The sequence below is a fragment of the Euprymna scolopes genome, chromosome 33 (assembly GCF_053919585.1).
Source record: "Euprymna scolopes isolate OS-2025 chromosome 33, ASM5391958v1, whole genome shotgun sequence".
Classification (NCBI taxonomy): Eukaryota; Metazoa; Mollusca; class Cephalopoda; order Sepiida; family Sepiolidae; genus Euprymna; species Euprymna scolopes.
The window spans coordinates 10,719,254-10,734,618 of record NC_136514.1 but is presented as its reverse complement, the minus strand read 5'-3'; the positions used below and the strand labels follow the sequence as shown (position 1 = coordinate 10,734,618).

The 15,365-nt window shown below is 34.7% G+C and overlaps 1 protein-coding gene across 2 annotated transcripts in view; it reads left to right on the top strand.

Moving 5' to 3' along the window:
- Positions 1-15,365, top strand: part of LOC145258140 (contactin-3-like) — a 527,582-nt gene that overhangs the window by 443,395 nt on the left and 68,822 nt on the right. For both annotated transcript variants that reach the window (XM_080115925.1, XM_080115924.1), the window contains exon 19: positions 8,094-8,183. In XM_080115925.1, the coding sequence (XP_079972051.1) occupies positions 8,094-8,183 (90 nt within the window). The remainder of the gene's footprint in view (positions 1-8,093; positions 8,184-15,365) is intronic.

Sequence of the window (15,365 nt, the reverse complement as noted above, 5' to 3'; positions counted from 1 at the left end):
TATATATATATATAAATATTTAGTAGAAATGGTAATTAATAAAAACTGGAAAAAGTGCTCAATACTGTTGTAGAGCAAATATGCGTTTTATTATTATTACCGTATCTTTCTGTTAAGTTTCTGTTAAGATTTTTCTGTAAAAGTTTGAGGAAGCCACAGACGGCCAAAAAGACGGCCGGGTAGCTGAAAAAAATAATGTAACTTAACAGAAAGATACGGTAATAAAATATAAAACGTATATATATATATATATATATATATATATATATATATATATATATATATATATATAATTATATATATATATATATGTAAGTAATATGTATGCATGTATATATATATATACATATATATATATATATATATATATATATATATATATATATATATATATATATATATATATAACCGGGTGTCGAAATCTTTACCGGAATCGGAAATATATGTGTGTATTTTCAGACACTAAAAACAGTTCTTTTAATTATCTTTCATTAGAATTTGTTTAAATAAAATCTTCATATGTAATAATAACATAATAAATATGCATTGATAGTAAACTAAAATATTTTGGAGAAAATATATATATATATATGTATATTTAACATGTGTTTTCGCGATAATCGGTTAAAAATAAAACCTCTATAGTAAAACATTTAAGAGACTAATAAAGAATCGGAATCGGAATCGGTAATTCTATTGGAATCGGAATTCAGTAGGAAAACGGTAATTGTATCGGAATTGGGAAAATGTTGAAATCTTTCCATCACTAATATATATATATATATATATATATATATATATATATATATATATATATATATATATAGACAAACATTATTGAATAGCACGGAGTTATTCTGTTTTACAATTTTCCTTTTTATCTTCTCAAAACTCTGAATAGTCCTTTTTGTGTTCTTCTCGAAATTGTATATGTTGGATCCATTATCGCGAGCGCTTTCGACAGAAGTACTTTTATCATCCTCAGGCATATTTTAGAAATAAATGTAGAATTTTTTTTTTTAAATTACGTATATATATTATTTTCCTAGCCACATTGTAGCTTGTTACCATATATATATATATATATATATATATATATATATATATATATATATATATATACACACTTTTATTTATATTCAATAAATTTTTACGTTGCTACGAATATATATAAATATATATAAATATATACAAATATATATAAATATATGTAAATAGCTAAATGACGTCGTCTGGTATAAAAAATTATATTTTTAAAGAATCAGATCTTCAAATGAAGACAAACAAAAGCTAATTTTACGAACATTGAAATTTAAAAGTAACCAGGTTACCTTTTGAAAAAAAACAAAAAACAAGGAATGCAAAATTATATAGAAATGAAGAAAAACCAAGAAAGGGGCGAAAAAGAAGAGGATATGTATCTATGTTCATCCTTTTTTATGTTCCTCTGATTTTTAGTCATTGTTTCCTTTTTTTTCATAAATGTATAACTTCAATGTTTATATGGTTGTTCTTTGTCTTCCGTTTAAAGATTTGCTTCTTAAAAGAAAAACATAATTTTCATTTTTTTTCTGGCGAGGTCATGTAGTTATTTATAACTAATGGACGGAAACATTACTATGTAGCAACACGATCGTGTAAAAACGTTAAAATATTGTTTATTTGAATATAAATAAAAATACCTTGCTTTATTGAACACTATTATACACACTTCATTATATTTATTGATTTTAATCTTAGAATATTTTTCACCTGGAATTATACACACACACATATATGTATGTATATATATATATATATATATATAGAAAGAGGGAGCGAGCGAGAGACAACAAGAGAGAGACACACACATACATACACACACATACATATATATATATATATATATATATATATATATATATATATATATATATATATATATATATATATATATATGATTTAATATCAACGAAAACGGAGATTCCATAATCAGTTATAAATCTTTTGTTGGTTTCCGTCCAGGTCTATACAGCTTGTATGCGATTCACTTCAAATCTAGGTTTGTCTAAAATAAGCGACTTAAAAGCTTTAAATCCGTCTCATATCTATTAATCGGTTCTATTTTAGCTTGAAGGTATGTTCAGTTCGAGTAGGATATTCTGGCATTGTTAGTTCAAGTTGATTAATATCCATTAGGAAATCAGAGAACGCGCTCAAATTATCCCTAAGAAGGAGGTGACTTTTTATTTTTTGTCTAAATCTTAGCACTGATGTGTGTGAACAGGCTCTTGTTGCAGGTCACCAACCGTGACCTTTCAAGGTCGCTGGTAATAGATATGAACCCTCAGACGCGTCATGATCGTCTTTCACAGGGAATTCTTCAAGAGTTCTCTCGGCGTAGCGGGGTCTGGTTGGTCGGTTTCAGCGTCGATGTCATCTTCGGGTTGATATGCCGTATCACGCTGGAAGTGAATAGATTATCATGCACACAAAAGAAAGTCAAACTCAAATTTCTCTATTCTAGGAGTTAATTCATCTCAAATTTACAAAATAAAATATAAACTTATATACAATGTTCAATGTTAATTTCTTACAAAACACTATTCAATCTTACTCTCTGTGTTTTGCGGTGGCGACGGTCGAGGAAGGGGGTTGCGACGGCGTCTCTTCGATTAGTGTTAAATTCTGTCGAGATCCAGATCAACTCACTGATTTTGGCCCGAGCATTCGCTTATATAGCCGGGTGATGGATAGGGTAGGTTATTCCCTACACCCAATCACCAATCACCACGACATTCCAGGGAACTCTCGATCCAATGCGTGTGTGCTGGTGAATCTGCGAATGCTCGCAGGTTTCAGCTTACACGAACAGAGAGGTCAACCCCTTGACCTCTCGTCTGGCCCCAGAACCGAAATCATATCTGTGATGCTTTCAAAACGCCATCGAATTTGTCAATTTTCCCAACAATAAAAAAAATATGTCTGTTTTACTAAACACAATAAATTCATAACTTAATTATTCCTTTCAGCTAGGTTACCCGTCGCTGCCCGGGCACCCAATAATGCTTAACAGTTAATACCAGCTTAGTTGCCCGGCCTTGCTCAGTGTTTCGGAGATCTTAATCTCCCCCCCCCCCAATGTGGAGCTCTATCGTTCCCGGAGGCGGTCACACCACAAGTGCTCCTACTGATGCAGAAATAAAAACACGTATACACTGAATCTTATATATAATAATACGAACCAAGTCTTTCCTGCCATATTGATTTTTTATCCATATATAAATATCTATAATATTAATCTCACCTGTCTGTTTAAATATATGTATGTATGTATGTATGTATGTATGTATGTATGTATGTATGTATGTATGCCTAAAACTTCCGACGGATTTTAACGAATTCGGTATCGTTTTGAAGCTCGATCTTTCGAAAAACAAATATAAAAAAAATTGCTAAAAATATTAATTTCTTCACCCTCAACTGGACATTTTTCTACAGGGAGGGGTCGCTTTTTTCGCCGATATTTTCGAAAGTCATCCCCTCTTTTAGATTAACTAGCCTTAATTTAAGCCTACGTCACTTCCAGTTTTTTAATGGACGCAACAGCAAACACATCACATTTTTGTTTACGTCATTTTCCTCCTTCGCGGTACGGGTTCGAGCCTGCCTACCAGCCTACGACCAGTTTTTTTTTTTTCGCTCAACACACATCTCCAAACAGCAGCCAACGCCGGGCACCCAAACTAGTTAATAATAAACGAACTTTTTACGACCATAATGAGTTTTTATTTCCGGTAATGCATATATATATATATATATATATATATATATATATATATATATATATATATATATATATATATATATATATATATATAAATCAAACCTCTGGTTTATTCCAAATAGATATACTAGAAATTTACACGCCCATTTTCCGTGAAATTTTTGTCATGTGTTCAAGAGTCACCAAACCAGAAAATCTCTACATCAGCTAAGAAAATGGAAAAACAAAAACTGTTTATCCACACGAAATGTGAAATTAAACCTATAAGAAACATGCATTTTCTCATTTTGGAACTTTTTTTCATTGCGCCAATTTGAGCCATAGCAACGCGTGGCACGGTGCAGCTAGCATATATATATATATATATATATATATATATATATATATATATATATATATATATATATATGTCAGGTAATATGCTACTGGTACCATGTAACCTAGTACTACCGTGCTCATGGTCGGGTCACCGGCAACTAAACTGGTTCCCCACCAGACTTGTCCGAATATGCAAATTAAGACAGTCTAAAAGAGATATATGCAAATTGCACCCCGCAGTCTATGCGAAGACAGGGAAAATAATGATAATCGATTACTTAATTAACATATTAGCGTTGCAAAACAACAAGTTCTAACATTTTAAAAGAGTTTAAAAGTGTAATAAATATAGAAATTGAACATTTAAACATTTTATTGCTATTAATTTTATTATTGTTGTTTTTTTGGGGAGGGGGTTGCGTAACAGCCTTAGAACTTTTATGGAGACTTCACGTCTTAACTGTGTCTGGATAACTATTTAGTTTATTTCTTTTCTTTGATTTGACATAATGTTATATATATATATATATATATATATATATATATATATATAATTATTGACTATAATAATTTTTAAATACTTACAGACACTAGCGTTCCATTCTTTCGGGAATCTTCAATGCAGGATGTCACGATTAACACCAGTCGATAGATTCGAACCTGGTGACAGACTCCATCTCTGGCTGCATTACCAAAAACCTTATCCATTCGGCTACCGTTAACCGTGAGAAATGCTGTTGAAATTTAAGCATTTTATTTTTAAATATTTTTTTACGTCAATCAGAGTGATCCAATCATTATTTGATGAGCTGTGTATGAGAGCTAAATTGACCGAGTAATTCAACTGAACGTGTTCAACGATTAGAAACGCGTTTCATAAAGTGGCTAACATTATTATTTACTATAATAAATATTAAATACCTACAGACACTAGTATTTCATCCTTTCGGGAATCTTCAGTGCAGGATGTCACGATTAACACCAGTCGATAAATTCGAACCCGGCGACAGAAGCCATCTCTGGCTTCATTACCAAAGACCGTATCAATTCGGCTACCGTTAACCGCGTGAAATAATGTTGAAATTTAAACATTTTATTTTTAAATGCTTTATATATATATATATATATATATATATATATATATATATATATATATATATATATATATATATATATCCGAATAGCGTAACGGTTAAGAACAAATTTCAAACCTGGCTTAAGGTAGTTGCTAATCTTTCCGCATAGATGTAATATAGCGAAACAGTAGTCCATGTAGATGACTATAAGTGCTCTATATCTTGTGTTGAACATATTCAGAAGTAATAAACAAAACTGCCACTAACGTCTTAAGCGATGCTCTTTGTGTAAAAAAATGAAGTGTAGGCGTTCGGACAATTTGAACTTTGTTAATTCACAGGCAAATCTTAGCAGCTGTCGAATAGTGTAACGATTACGAGCGATTTTCAAACCTGGCTTGATGTAGTAGCTAGTCTAGCTGCTCTGATAAGCTGTGATACAGCGAAGCAGTACTGTATGTGGATGACAATATATATGTTTAAATATTTAAATGGAAATTCTGAATGTATAATTACAACAAAATGTATTGTTTTGCAAAGGAGTTCAAATAATTTTATTATTGCTCTGGCTTGCATATTGAGCATTCTTTATCTGCTTTGGATCGACTTATAAATATTGATACTAATATTTATTTGGACTTTATGCATTATAAAATCTTTAATTCTACGTAATTTCAGTATTTCATTCAATTTATATATATATATATATATATATATATATATATATATATATATATATGCTAGCATGGGTGCCCGGCGTTGCCCGGGTGTTTGGAAGCGTGTGTTGAGCAAAAACAAAAAAAGTGGTAGAAAGAGGCAGCCTCGAACCCGTACCATGAAGGAGGAATAGAACGAGAAAAAAAACGTGACGTCTTTGCTGTTACGACTACCGCTAAACCGGAAGTGACGTAGGTTTAAATTAAGGTTAGACAAAAAGAGGGGATGACTTTCGAAAATATTGGCGAAAAAAAGCGCCCCCTCCCTGTAGAAAAGTGCCCAGTTGAAGGTGAAGATATTACTGTTTTTAGCCAATTTTTCGGTATTTGTCGTCTGAAGGGTCGAACTTCAAACGATACTGATATTGGGAAAATCTGTCGCCTTTGTCGAAATTTTAGGCAGACATGCAAACATACATACATACATTTATATATTGATAGCTCAAATTTTCGACCCAAACCGATTACAAAGCTAGCTCTATCTCTGAATACCCTTTACGTAAAATTTCATATATTTAGACCAGAAATTTTCTGAGTAATTTGGTAGAGACCGCACAGATCAATTTTTTTTTAACTTTGATCCCTATTATGACCCCTTAACATTTATTGTTTTGGATTCAAATAAAGTTATTAAGTTAGATCCATGTCCAAGGAACCTATATCTGAAATTTCAAGTGTTTAGACTCAAAATTGGCGGAGGAGTTTGGTAGAGTTCTCAAATATCAAATCGTTATAATTTTACCCCTTAACAGCCAAATTTCTGGCCGAAAATCAATTACAAAGATTTTCCCAAATCTCAATAACCTGTATATCAAATTTCGAGTCTGTAGACTAAAAATTAACAGAGTTATTGCGTAAGTAAATGTACACAGACAGACACACACAGACAAACAGACACTTTCACTTATATATATATAGACGCATATATTATTATTATTATTATTATTATTATTATTATTATTTTATATATCCACAAAATATTTTATGTATCTATTTTCAGTATTTACATTGACAGTGCTCGATACCTAAGTAGAGCTAGATAGTAAGTTTGGAAAATATATGTAGTAGTGAAGCTTGATTAGAATACATTTTCAAAACTTACTATGCACACACACACACACACACACACACACACACACACACACACACATATATATACTATGCACACACACACACACACATACACACACATATATATATATAGATAGATAGAAAGATAGATAGATAGATATGTCGATTTTGCATATTTACTGAGCCAAGCGACTTCCGATTTTGTGACGGTATTAATCTGAAGGCCTCGCTATATTAGGTTTCTGTATTAATGCATTAGGCTATGTTAGGTAAACATCGATTAAAATTTATTATGTAGCTGAATTATATTTAGACAGATTCATATTTTTCATTTTATTATATTCATTTAATTTATTATATGTGAAAATTTATATTATGAACTATGTTTAGTAAACATTCATTCATTTTCTAGTCTATTCAGTTCATTTATTTTATTTTATTTGGAAATATTCTACTTCTAGTATTAAATATTTCTGTAAATATTTACTGTAGACATATAGCCATACCTCTTGAACCCCCCTAATAAAGGAGGAATTATACGTAGTAATTCATTCGCGTTCGTTTGTTCGTCTGTTCGTTTTTTTTTGTTGTTTTTTTTCGTTTTTTTTTTTTTTTTTTTTTTTTTTTTGTCTTGTTTTTTTTTGTTTTTTTGCACTTTTCTTAATAACCACGCCCTGGATTTTTTTTTTTAATTTTTCGCAAATATTAGTCATGGTGAACGTAAGTTTTTGCCAGGACTGATTATCAGGAATTACTTTGGTACCTTCTTAGGAGGCATTATAGGGATAAAGTTGTCCCCAAATCGTGTATTCGTTCACTTGTTCGCACTTTTCCTTATAACCGCGTCGTGTTTGTTTTGTTTTGGTTTTGTTTTAATTATGCAAATAAACCTATTTCTAAATATTGTTTTCTGTAAATAGCATATTTTAAAGAAAATAATCAATTTCCGGACATTCTTATATGCTGACCCAAGTTTTCGCCGGGGTCTTCAAATTACTTCCGACGAGTATCAAAACCGGAATTCTCTTGGATTGATAAATACGCGAGATGACGCAATCATGCCATAAAGTAATAGAAATTGTTATAAGATAAATGGATGATGCAAATAACGATTTTAAATAATTATTTTTCTTCTGTATCCTTCAGCCTCTGCATCCAAGTGAGGAAGGAGCCGCTGGCATTGGCTACATTGTTTATTGGAGGGAAAAGGAAAACACCGATGCACGGTGGTTCAAGGTGAGAATACTTAAGAATATGCACTGCATCTCTTGTTTGTTTTTTTATCCATTTTATCCAGACTAGTATCTCCATCTGTAATATAACGCGGGCGGCTATATACAAATATCGAGATGTGAGCGAAATGACGTCATTGTAAGAAAAAGAAGAAAACTATAAAAACAGAGAGCGCGTTCGAGAAGCCGATCATTTTAGAAACGTGGTTGACGTTCGAGAGCACGTTCTAGATGATCGCATAAGAAACGTTACAACCGTAAGGAGACGGTAGAATGAGAAATTAAATGTCGTTGTACAACAACAAAGAAACGAATAACCCTTATCCCCGAATGGCCATTGGGCCTTGATAAGTGGTGAACTTCATGTAAAAAAAAAAAAAAAAACGAGGTGAAGTTTTTTTCTATTTTTTTTTTGTCTATTTTGCGACTGAGGCTACAACGTTTTGATCAGCGTTACTCATCAACAGTGATAGTTGATACCAAGGAAAAACGATTGAACATGGATGAAAGCTTTGAAAATGATGTTTAGTTTAGAGTAGAATGAGGACAAGAATACATTTAATGCTGATAAGAATTACGTTTTTTTTTTTATAATTTAAGCTACTCAATCGCCGATTTCCACGACTAACAAAACTCTACCCGAGAACCTACACTTCAAAGTTCTCGGTGTAACATTAACCATTGGAATCAACTGAAACAAATACATTGAAGATATTGGCAAGGCTGTTGCAAATAAATTGGGTTCACTCCACCGTGCTAGAAAACCTCTCACACCTAACAGTATCCTGTATCTCTACAAAGCCACCAATAGCTCATGTATCACATCTAGGCTGGCAAATCTACCATTATTCTCTTTCTAGGTAAACAGCGTATAAAAAAGGACTCCGCAGCCTAACAGATCCTACACTTTCAACCAAGCTCTAACCTCTGTGTCATTATGAGAATGCTGTATGCTTCCGCCCGTTTTTTCAAGTACTTTAATTGAATGTGTCCTGACAAACTCGTAGCACGTGTGCCCTCTCTACGCAAATTCCTCAAACTAACACGCCAAAAGCACATTCCACTTTCTACTGTAGACCTCCCTAAATGCTGAAAAGCCTTCTATTCTAATAGTTGGTTCCCGTGGTTTACTATACTTTGGAATTTCCTGATAACTCCTGCTTAGCTGACTATACTAATATGTGATGTGAACAGACATCTCACTGTCCAATTCTCTGTGTAATCGTCCTGTAAACACGGTCTCATATTGTAGACACTTACATTAAGGAGCAATGAGCCTTGTTTTAAGTGAATAAGAATTATAATATAGCAATTGCATGTCGAATATGTTTTGGCGAATGTAATATCACGAAGACTTCGGATGAGTGTGTTTTTTTATATATAAGATAATGTTTTTTTTGATCACCCGATAATGGAAGGGTGGACCTGTACATTCACCCTTCTCCGTTCGTCTGTTCGTCTGTCCGCACTTTTCTCAATAACTACACGTTGGAATTTTTTTTTTAATTTTGCACAAACATAAAACATGATATAAGTAAAAAAAGTGACAGAACGGGGTTTTCGAGAATACTCCGGTTGCACCCCCTCCCCCTGGCTAAAATTGACACTTTTGTGGTTATAAATTGATGCCTTGGATTTTTATAAAACTTTCTGAAAATTTGTAACTAACTGATTTCTATATAATTTTGTTTGTCTATACTTCACAATAAATATTGAGTGTGTCTCAGAGGCTCTTTTAGGGCTAATAAAAACACTCCATTTTTCTGACTATTTTACCATATTTGTCGAAAATCTGTGTATGTCTATTTAGCAATTTTGCATTGTACTGAACTTAAATTTAAATATGTTAAGGCCTTGGGGACTTTGGTGTCTAAATGGGGAAGGAGGCGAAGGATGGACTTAGTCATTTCTTTTTCTTATTTTATTTATTTATTTTTTATTTTTTGCATCGTGCAGAACTCAAATTTACGTATGTTAAGGCCTAAAACTGCACCGTTTGTTCATTTTTATCATGATTTGAGGTCCGGGATGTGACCTTAAACTATATCCGATGGAGAGGCTTCAGCTTGCGGGCTTTGAAGAATGCTTCTAGATCCACTCTAACCCAAAGTGGTAGTATCTGTTAGGGTCCCAACTATGGGTTTAATAGAAACCGACTTGAAAAAAAAAAACAAATATATTCTATTAAAAAAGTTTTCTTCGAAATCACTGAGTTCGGCATTAAATAACCCGAAGAGGGTTGATATGCCGTAAAACAAAAAACAACCAATCAACCAACCAACCAACCAGGATTTGTCGTCGCCCGTGGACTTTTGCGGTTTAGCTAAATAGTATGAATAAACACAAAAATGATATTTTTTGGTCTGGAAAAATATAAATTTTCTTAGAATATTCTGGAATAAACGAAATATTCTTGTGAATGTTATAAAATACGCATAAATATGACGAGGGACGTGCAATAAGTAATGCCCCTGACTCACTTCCCATAGCAGTAGAGCAACGCAAGTCTTTCTCTACATAGGAACCACCCAGAGTTATGCATTTCTACCATCGTTTTATGCAGCTCTGGAGACCGTTTTTGGAGAACACCCCAGGTTGGTCCACCAACCACGACGAGGCTGCATCATCTGGGAAACGCTTTCCTTTAAAAAAAAAACTTCATGGCTGGGAAGAGGTGAAAGTCAGAGGGTGAAAGGTCAGGAGAGTAGGGAGGATGGGGAGATTTCATAACCACACGCCCGTGCTTCTGATCTGGCGATATGCGAGTTGTGGACCGGAGCGTTGTCCTGCAGGAGGAGGGTACCTTTGCTGATCCTGCCCCGCCTCTTGATTTTGATAGCTTCCCTTAATTTCCTCAAACGTGAAGCATAATAGGCTCCTTATAATTGTGGTATCATTTGCCAGGAAATCTGTCATCCCTATTCGTTCCTAGTCCCAGAAGACTGTGAGCATGACCTTGCCAGTGGAGGGCTGCACCCTTGCCTTCTTTGGAGGTGGTGAGTCCAAATGCTTCCACTGCATTGACTGGGCTTAGTCGTTTTTATGCATCGTTCATTGTGCATTCACGGGGGGGCATGCATGCTTCTCTTGTTTTTATTGAAACTAGTGTCCTTATCAACATGCGCTGCTATTTAAGAATTTTTGTTTTTATATATATTGTTATTATTCTGAGTCGTCTCTAAATTTATATCGATACTCGTATATTTAATGTATGATAGAAGGTTTTTATACAAGCGTCGTTAAATAAAAAGTGTATGTAGAATACCGACTGTCCATATAAACGTATTCATAAAATTGGGTTATGTTCGGGTTAGATATGGATACAGTGGTCATACAAACGTGTAAAAACATGTATAAACAGTATTCAATAATCAAACGTATAAATAGACGCCAAGCGTATCACTTAAAATGCACATATACGAGGGGCGTGCAATAAGTAATGCCCCGGACTCACTTCCCATAGTAGTATAGCAACGAGACTTGGCACAGTAATTAGTCTTTTTCTACATAGGAATCACCCAGAGTTATGCATTTCTACCATCTTTTGATGCAGCTCTGGAGACCGTTTTTGTAGAACACCCCAGGTTGGTCCTCCAACCACGACGTGACTTCAGAAATCAAGGCTGCATCATCTGGGAAACGATTTCCTTTCAAAAACAACTTCATGGCTGGGAAGAGGTGAAAGTCAGAAGCTGCAAGGTAAGGAGAGTATGGAGGATGGGAAAGGAGTTCATAACCACACGCCCGTGCTTCTGATCTGGCGACATGTGAGTTGTGGACCGGAGCGTTGTCCTGCAGGAGGAGGGTACCTTTGCTGATCTTGCCCCGCCACTTGATTTTGATAGCTTCCCTTAATTTCCTCAAAAGTGAAGCATAATAGGCTCCTGTATTTGTGGTACTCTTTGCCAGGAAATCTGTCATCACTACTCCGTCCTGGTCCCTGAAGACTGTGAGCAAGACCTTGCCAGCGGAGGGCTGCACCCTTGCCTTCTTTGGAGGTGGTGAGTCCAAGTGCTTCCACTGCATTGACTGGGCTTTGGTCTCTGGATCATAGTGATGGACCCAGGTTCCATCCTGTGTAATCAGACTTTTGAAAACCTTTGACTCATCTTCTTGGCACATCTCCAAATTCATCCTGCACTCGACGCGTTCTCGGTTCTGGAATGGTGTGAGCAACCTGGGAATCCATCTGGCAGACACCTTATGCATATGCAAATGGTCATGAATGATAGTTTCCACAAACCCTGTACTAATCTTGACATCTTGGGCTATTTGGCGAATAGTAATGCATCGATCTTCCAAAATGGCAGCCTCAACTTGACGGACAAATGCCTCATCAATGGCAGCAGGAGGGAGACCAGGTCTGGGAGCTGTTTCCACAGACTTCCGGCCATGTTTGAATTCACGATGCAAGCGTTTTACAAGGTCATATGATGGGCATTATCACCATAAGTTTCTTTCATTTCATCAAAAGTCTCCTGTGGTGTGCGTCCTTTCAAATACAAAAACCGGATCACTGCTCGACATTCAACAGGCTCAATTTCACACCTGACTCAGTTCAAACACCTGTAAAACAGAAACCACAATTAGTTCGGATCTGTAATTTGCCACATAACCCGTAGAGATATAAAACATTGCACATGCAAAATTTCAGCTAGATCAGACCACTTAAAGGGGGTCAGGGGCATTAGTTATAGTAGGCCCCTCGTAATATAATGTGCATTAAGATGGTGTGTGCGTACGAGCGTGTGTGCCTGTGTGCGTGCGCGTGGTTACACATTCAAAGAAACAGGTTAATGTAATGGGACGAATATTACATCATCGTGGTTTTTTAACAGACTAGTAAGCTCTTACAGTTTCCATTTCTTACACGTAATCAAACGGGACTCGAAACACTGTACAGGAAGATCTTTCCATCCAAAGAAACGCTTTGACAATGCTGGTTATATTTCATCTAACATTATTTCCACCGGTCTGTGGCTTCCCTCGGAGTTTAGCAATGTCTCTCTAGATTTTTACATCTTTCTATTTCAACGTCTCTCTAGATTTTTATATCTTTCTGTTTCTACATCTTTCTATATTTCGTATAGATAGGAAATAAATTATTTTCATCTTATACAAGTGATTTTATTTTATAATTACGAAGAAGATTCACAAGAATTTCCTAAAGTCTGATGTCTTTCTTTACATCTGTAATTGTTTAACATCTGGTTACTTGCCCGGATATAATGACTACAGATCTTCCAAAAACTGTAGGGTTTTGTTCAGGATAGGATGTTACTCAATTTAAGTTCCTAGAAGTGATAATTATTCTTATCTTTTGTTATTAAATGTTTATTTGGGACTATAAAATCTATTAGTGGAATCTAACGAGGTTTGTCGCATGTAGTATTCTTCTTAGTCGAATACACACGTAGAAATTATTCAACATTATTTCTGCTTTAAATAAAATGAGAAACGTTGAACTAGGTTACTAGACAGGTCATTATACCTGAAAATAGCACTGAGATAAAAGAAAAGTAGATATGCAAGCATCCCCAAGTCACCATCCATAAGACCCCACCCACATCAATATTGAATTCGCGTAATACTTGTACTTTTTCGACGTACATGCATGCACGATTTTTTTATATATAGATAAGCACGAGGTTATTTTATCGAAATGGTTTTTCGCTTTTGTTTTTCTATTCCTTCTTTTTATGATCTTCTTTTCTTATAGCTGTTCAGGTGTTTCATCTTTTAATGATTCTATACGGAAAAAGTAAAATTCCATTTGGTGGTTATCTATGAATACTAGCAACCCATGATTCTAATTTGTTCATCTAGTGAATGACCCATTATCCAATTTTTCTGACATCATTTATTGTGCGCTGTTATTCCCTGTCTTAGCTTTAATGAATTACCTCATTTTGACATTTGAGCCATCATACATACTCCCATTTTTACTCGCGTTCACCCCTAACAAGGCAGATCGTCACTTGCACGTAAGGGGCTACTATTCGGGACCACGCCTAGAAAAGCTCACCAATATGTACGCCGAGGGGGCACAAGTGCAACAAGTTTATCAGAGCACATTCCATTAAAATTTTGTAAAACAGGTACATAGATACAACATTGACACGATGGGACAGGGGTTGGAGCTTAGTTAACAAAGTGATGGCTATTAGATGGAAAACTCTTTTTTGGACCCTATCCAAGAGGGAGAGACTAGTAGTAGATGCACCAGCCTAGATGTGACAATAATACTCCATACATGAATGAATGGTGGCTTTTTAGAGTTACAGGATACTCTCAGGTGTGAGTAGTCCTCTATCTCGATAGAGTGAATCAACGTTCTTTGCAGCAGCCTTCGCAATGTCCTTAATGCATTTGTTCCAATTCATATTGCCCGTGAATGTAAGGCCGAGGAGTTTGAAGAAACAATTCGCAGGTAGCGTGCTATTTATCATGGATATCGATAGTAGGCGTCTTGAAATTGTTAATGGAGAGTAGCTTATTCTTACTAGCATTAAATGTTACCGTCCATTTCCGGCCCCATTCCACTACGGTCTGGAGGCAATATTCTAACGATTCTGTCATTGTCTTAGATGTATGTACATCCGTTCTTCCCTCGTGCATTTTAGAGAGTGTTGTATCATCAGCAAATATACCTATCTCGGAAACAATATTATCAGGGAGATCGTTTATGAATATCAGGAATAATAGTGGTCCAAGGATCGACCTCTGAGGCACTCCCGCATTAATTGTGTGCCTCTTGGATATACGTTTATGAGAAACAACCTGGAATGTTCTATTGTCTAAGAAGGATCTAATTATATTTAGTATACGTCCAGTTATATCGTACGATTAAATTTTCAATCATATATATTTTATAAATTACTAACTAGCTCGGCCTACGTATTGAGCACTTTTGAAGTAAATACTTAAAGTTTACGCATAAATCTATACTTTCGTATATTAAATTTATGTGAGTAAATGAAGTAGTTATATATATATATATATATATATATATATATATATATATATATATATAAAAAGTGAAATTGTCTGTGTGTGTGTGTGTGTCTGTGTGTACATTTCCTTACAAAAGTACTTTTTAATGTACAGACTCTAGATTTGACATAAGGGGTATTGAGATTTGGGAAAGTCCTTTTAATCAGTTTTCGGCCAGAAATTAGATTGTCAA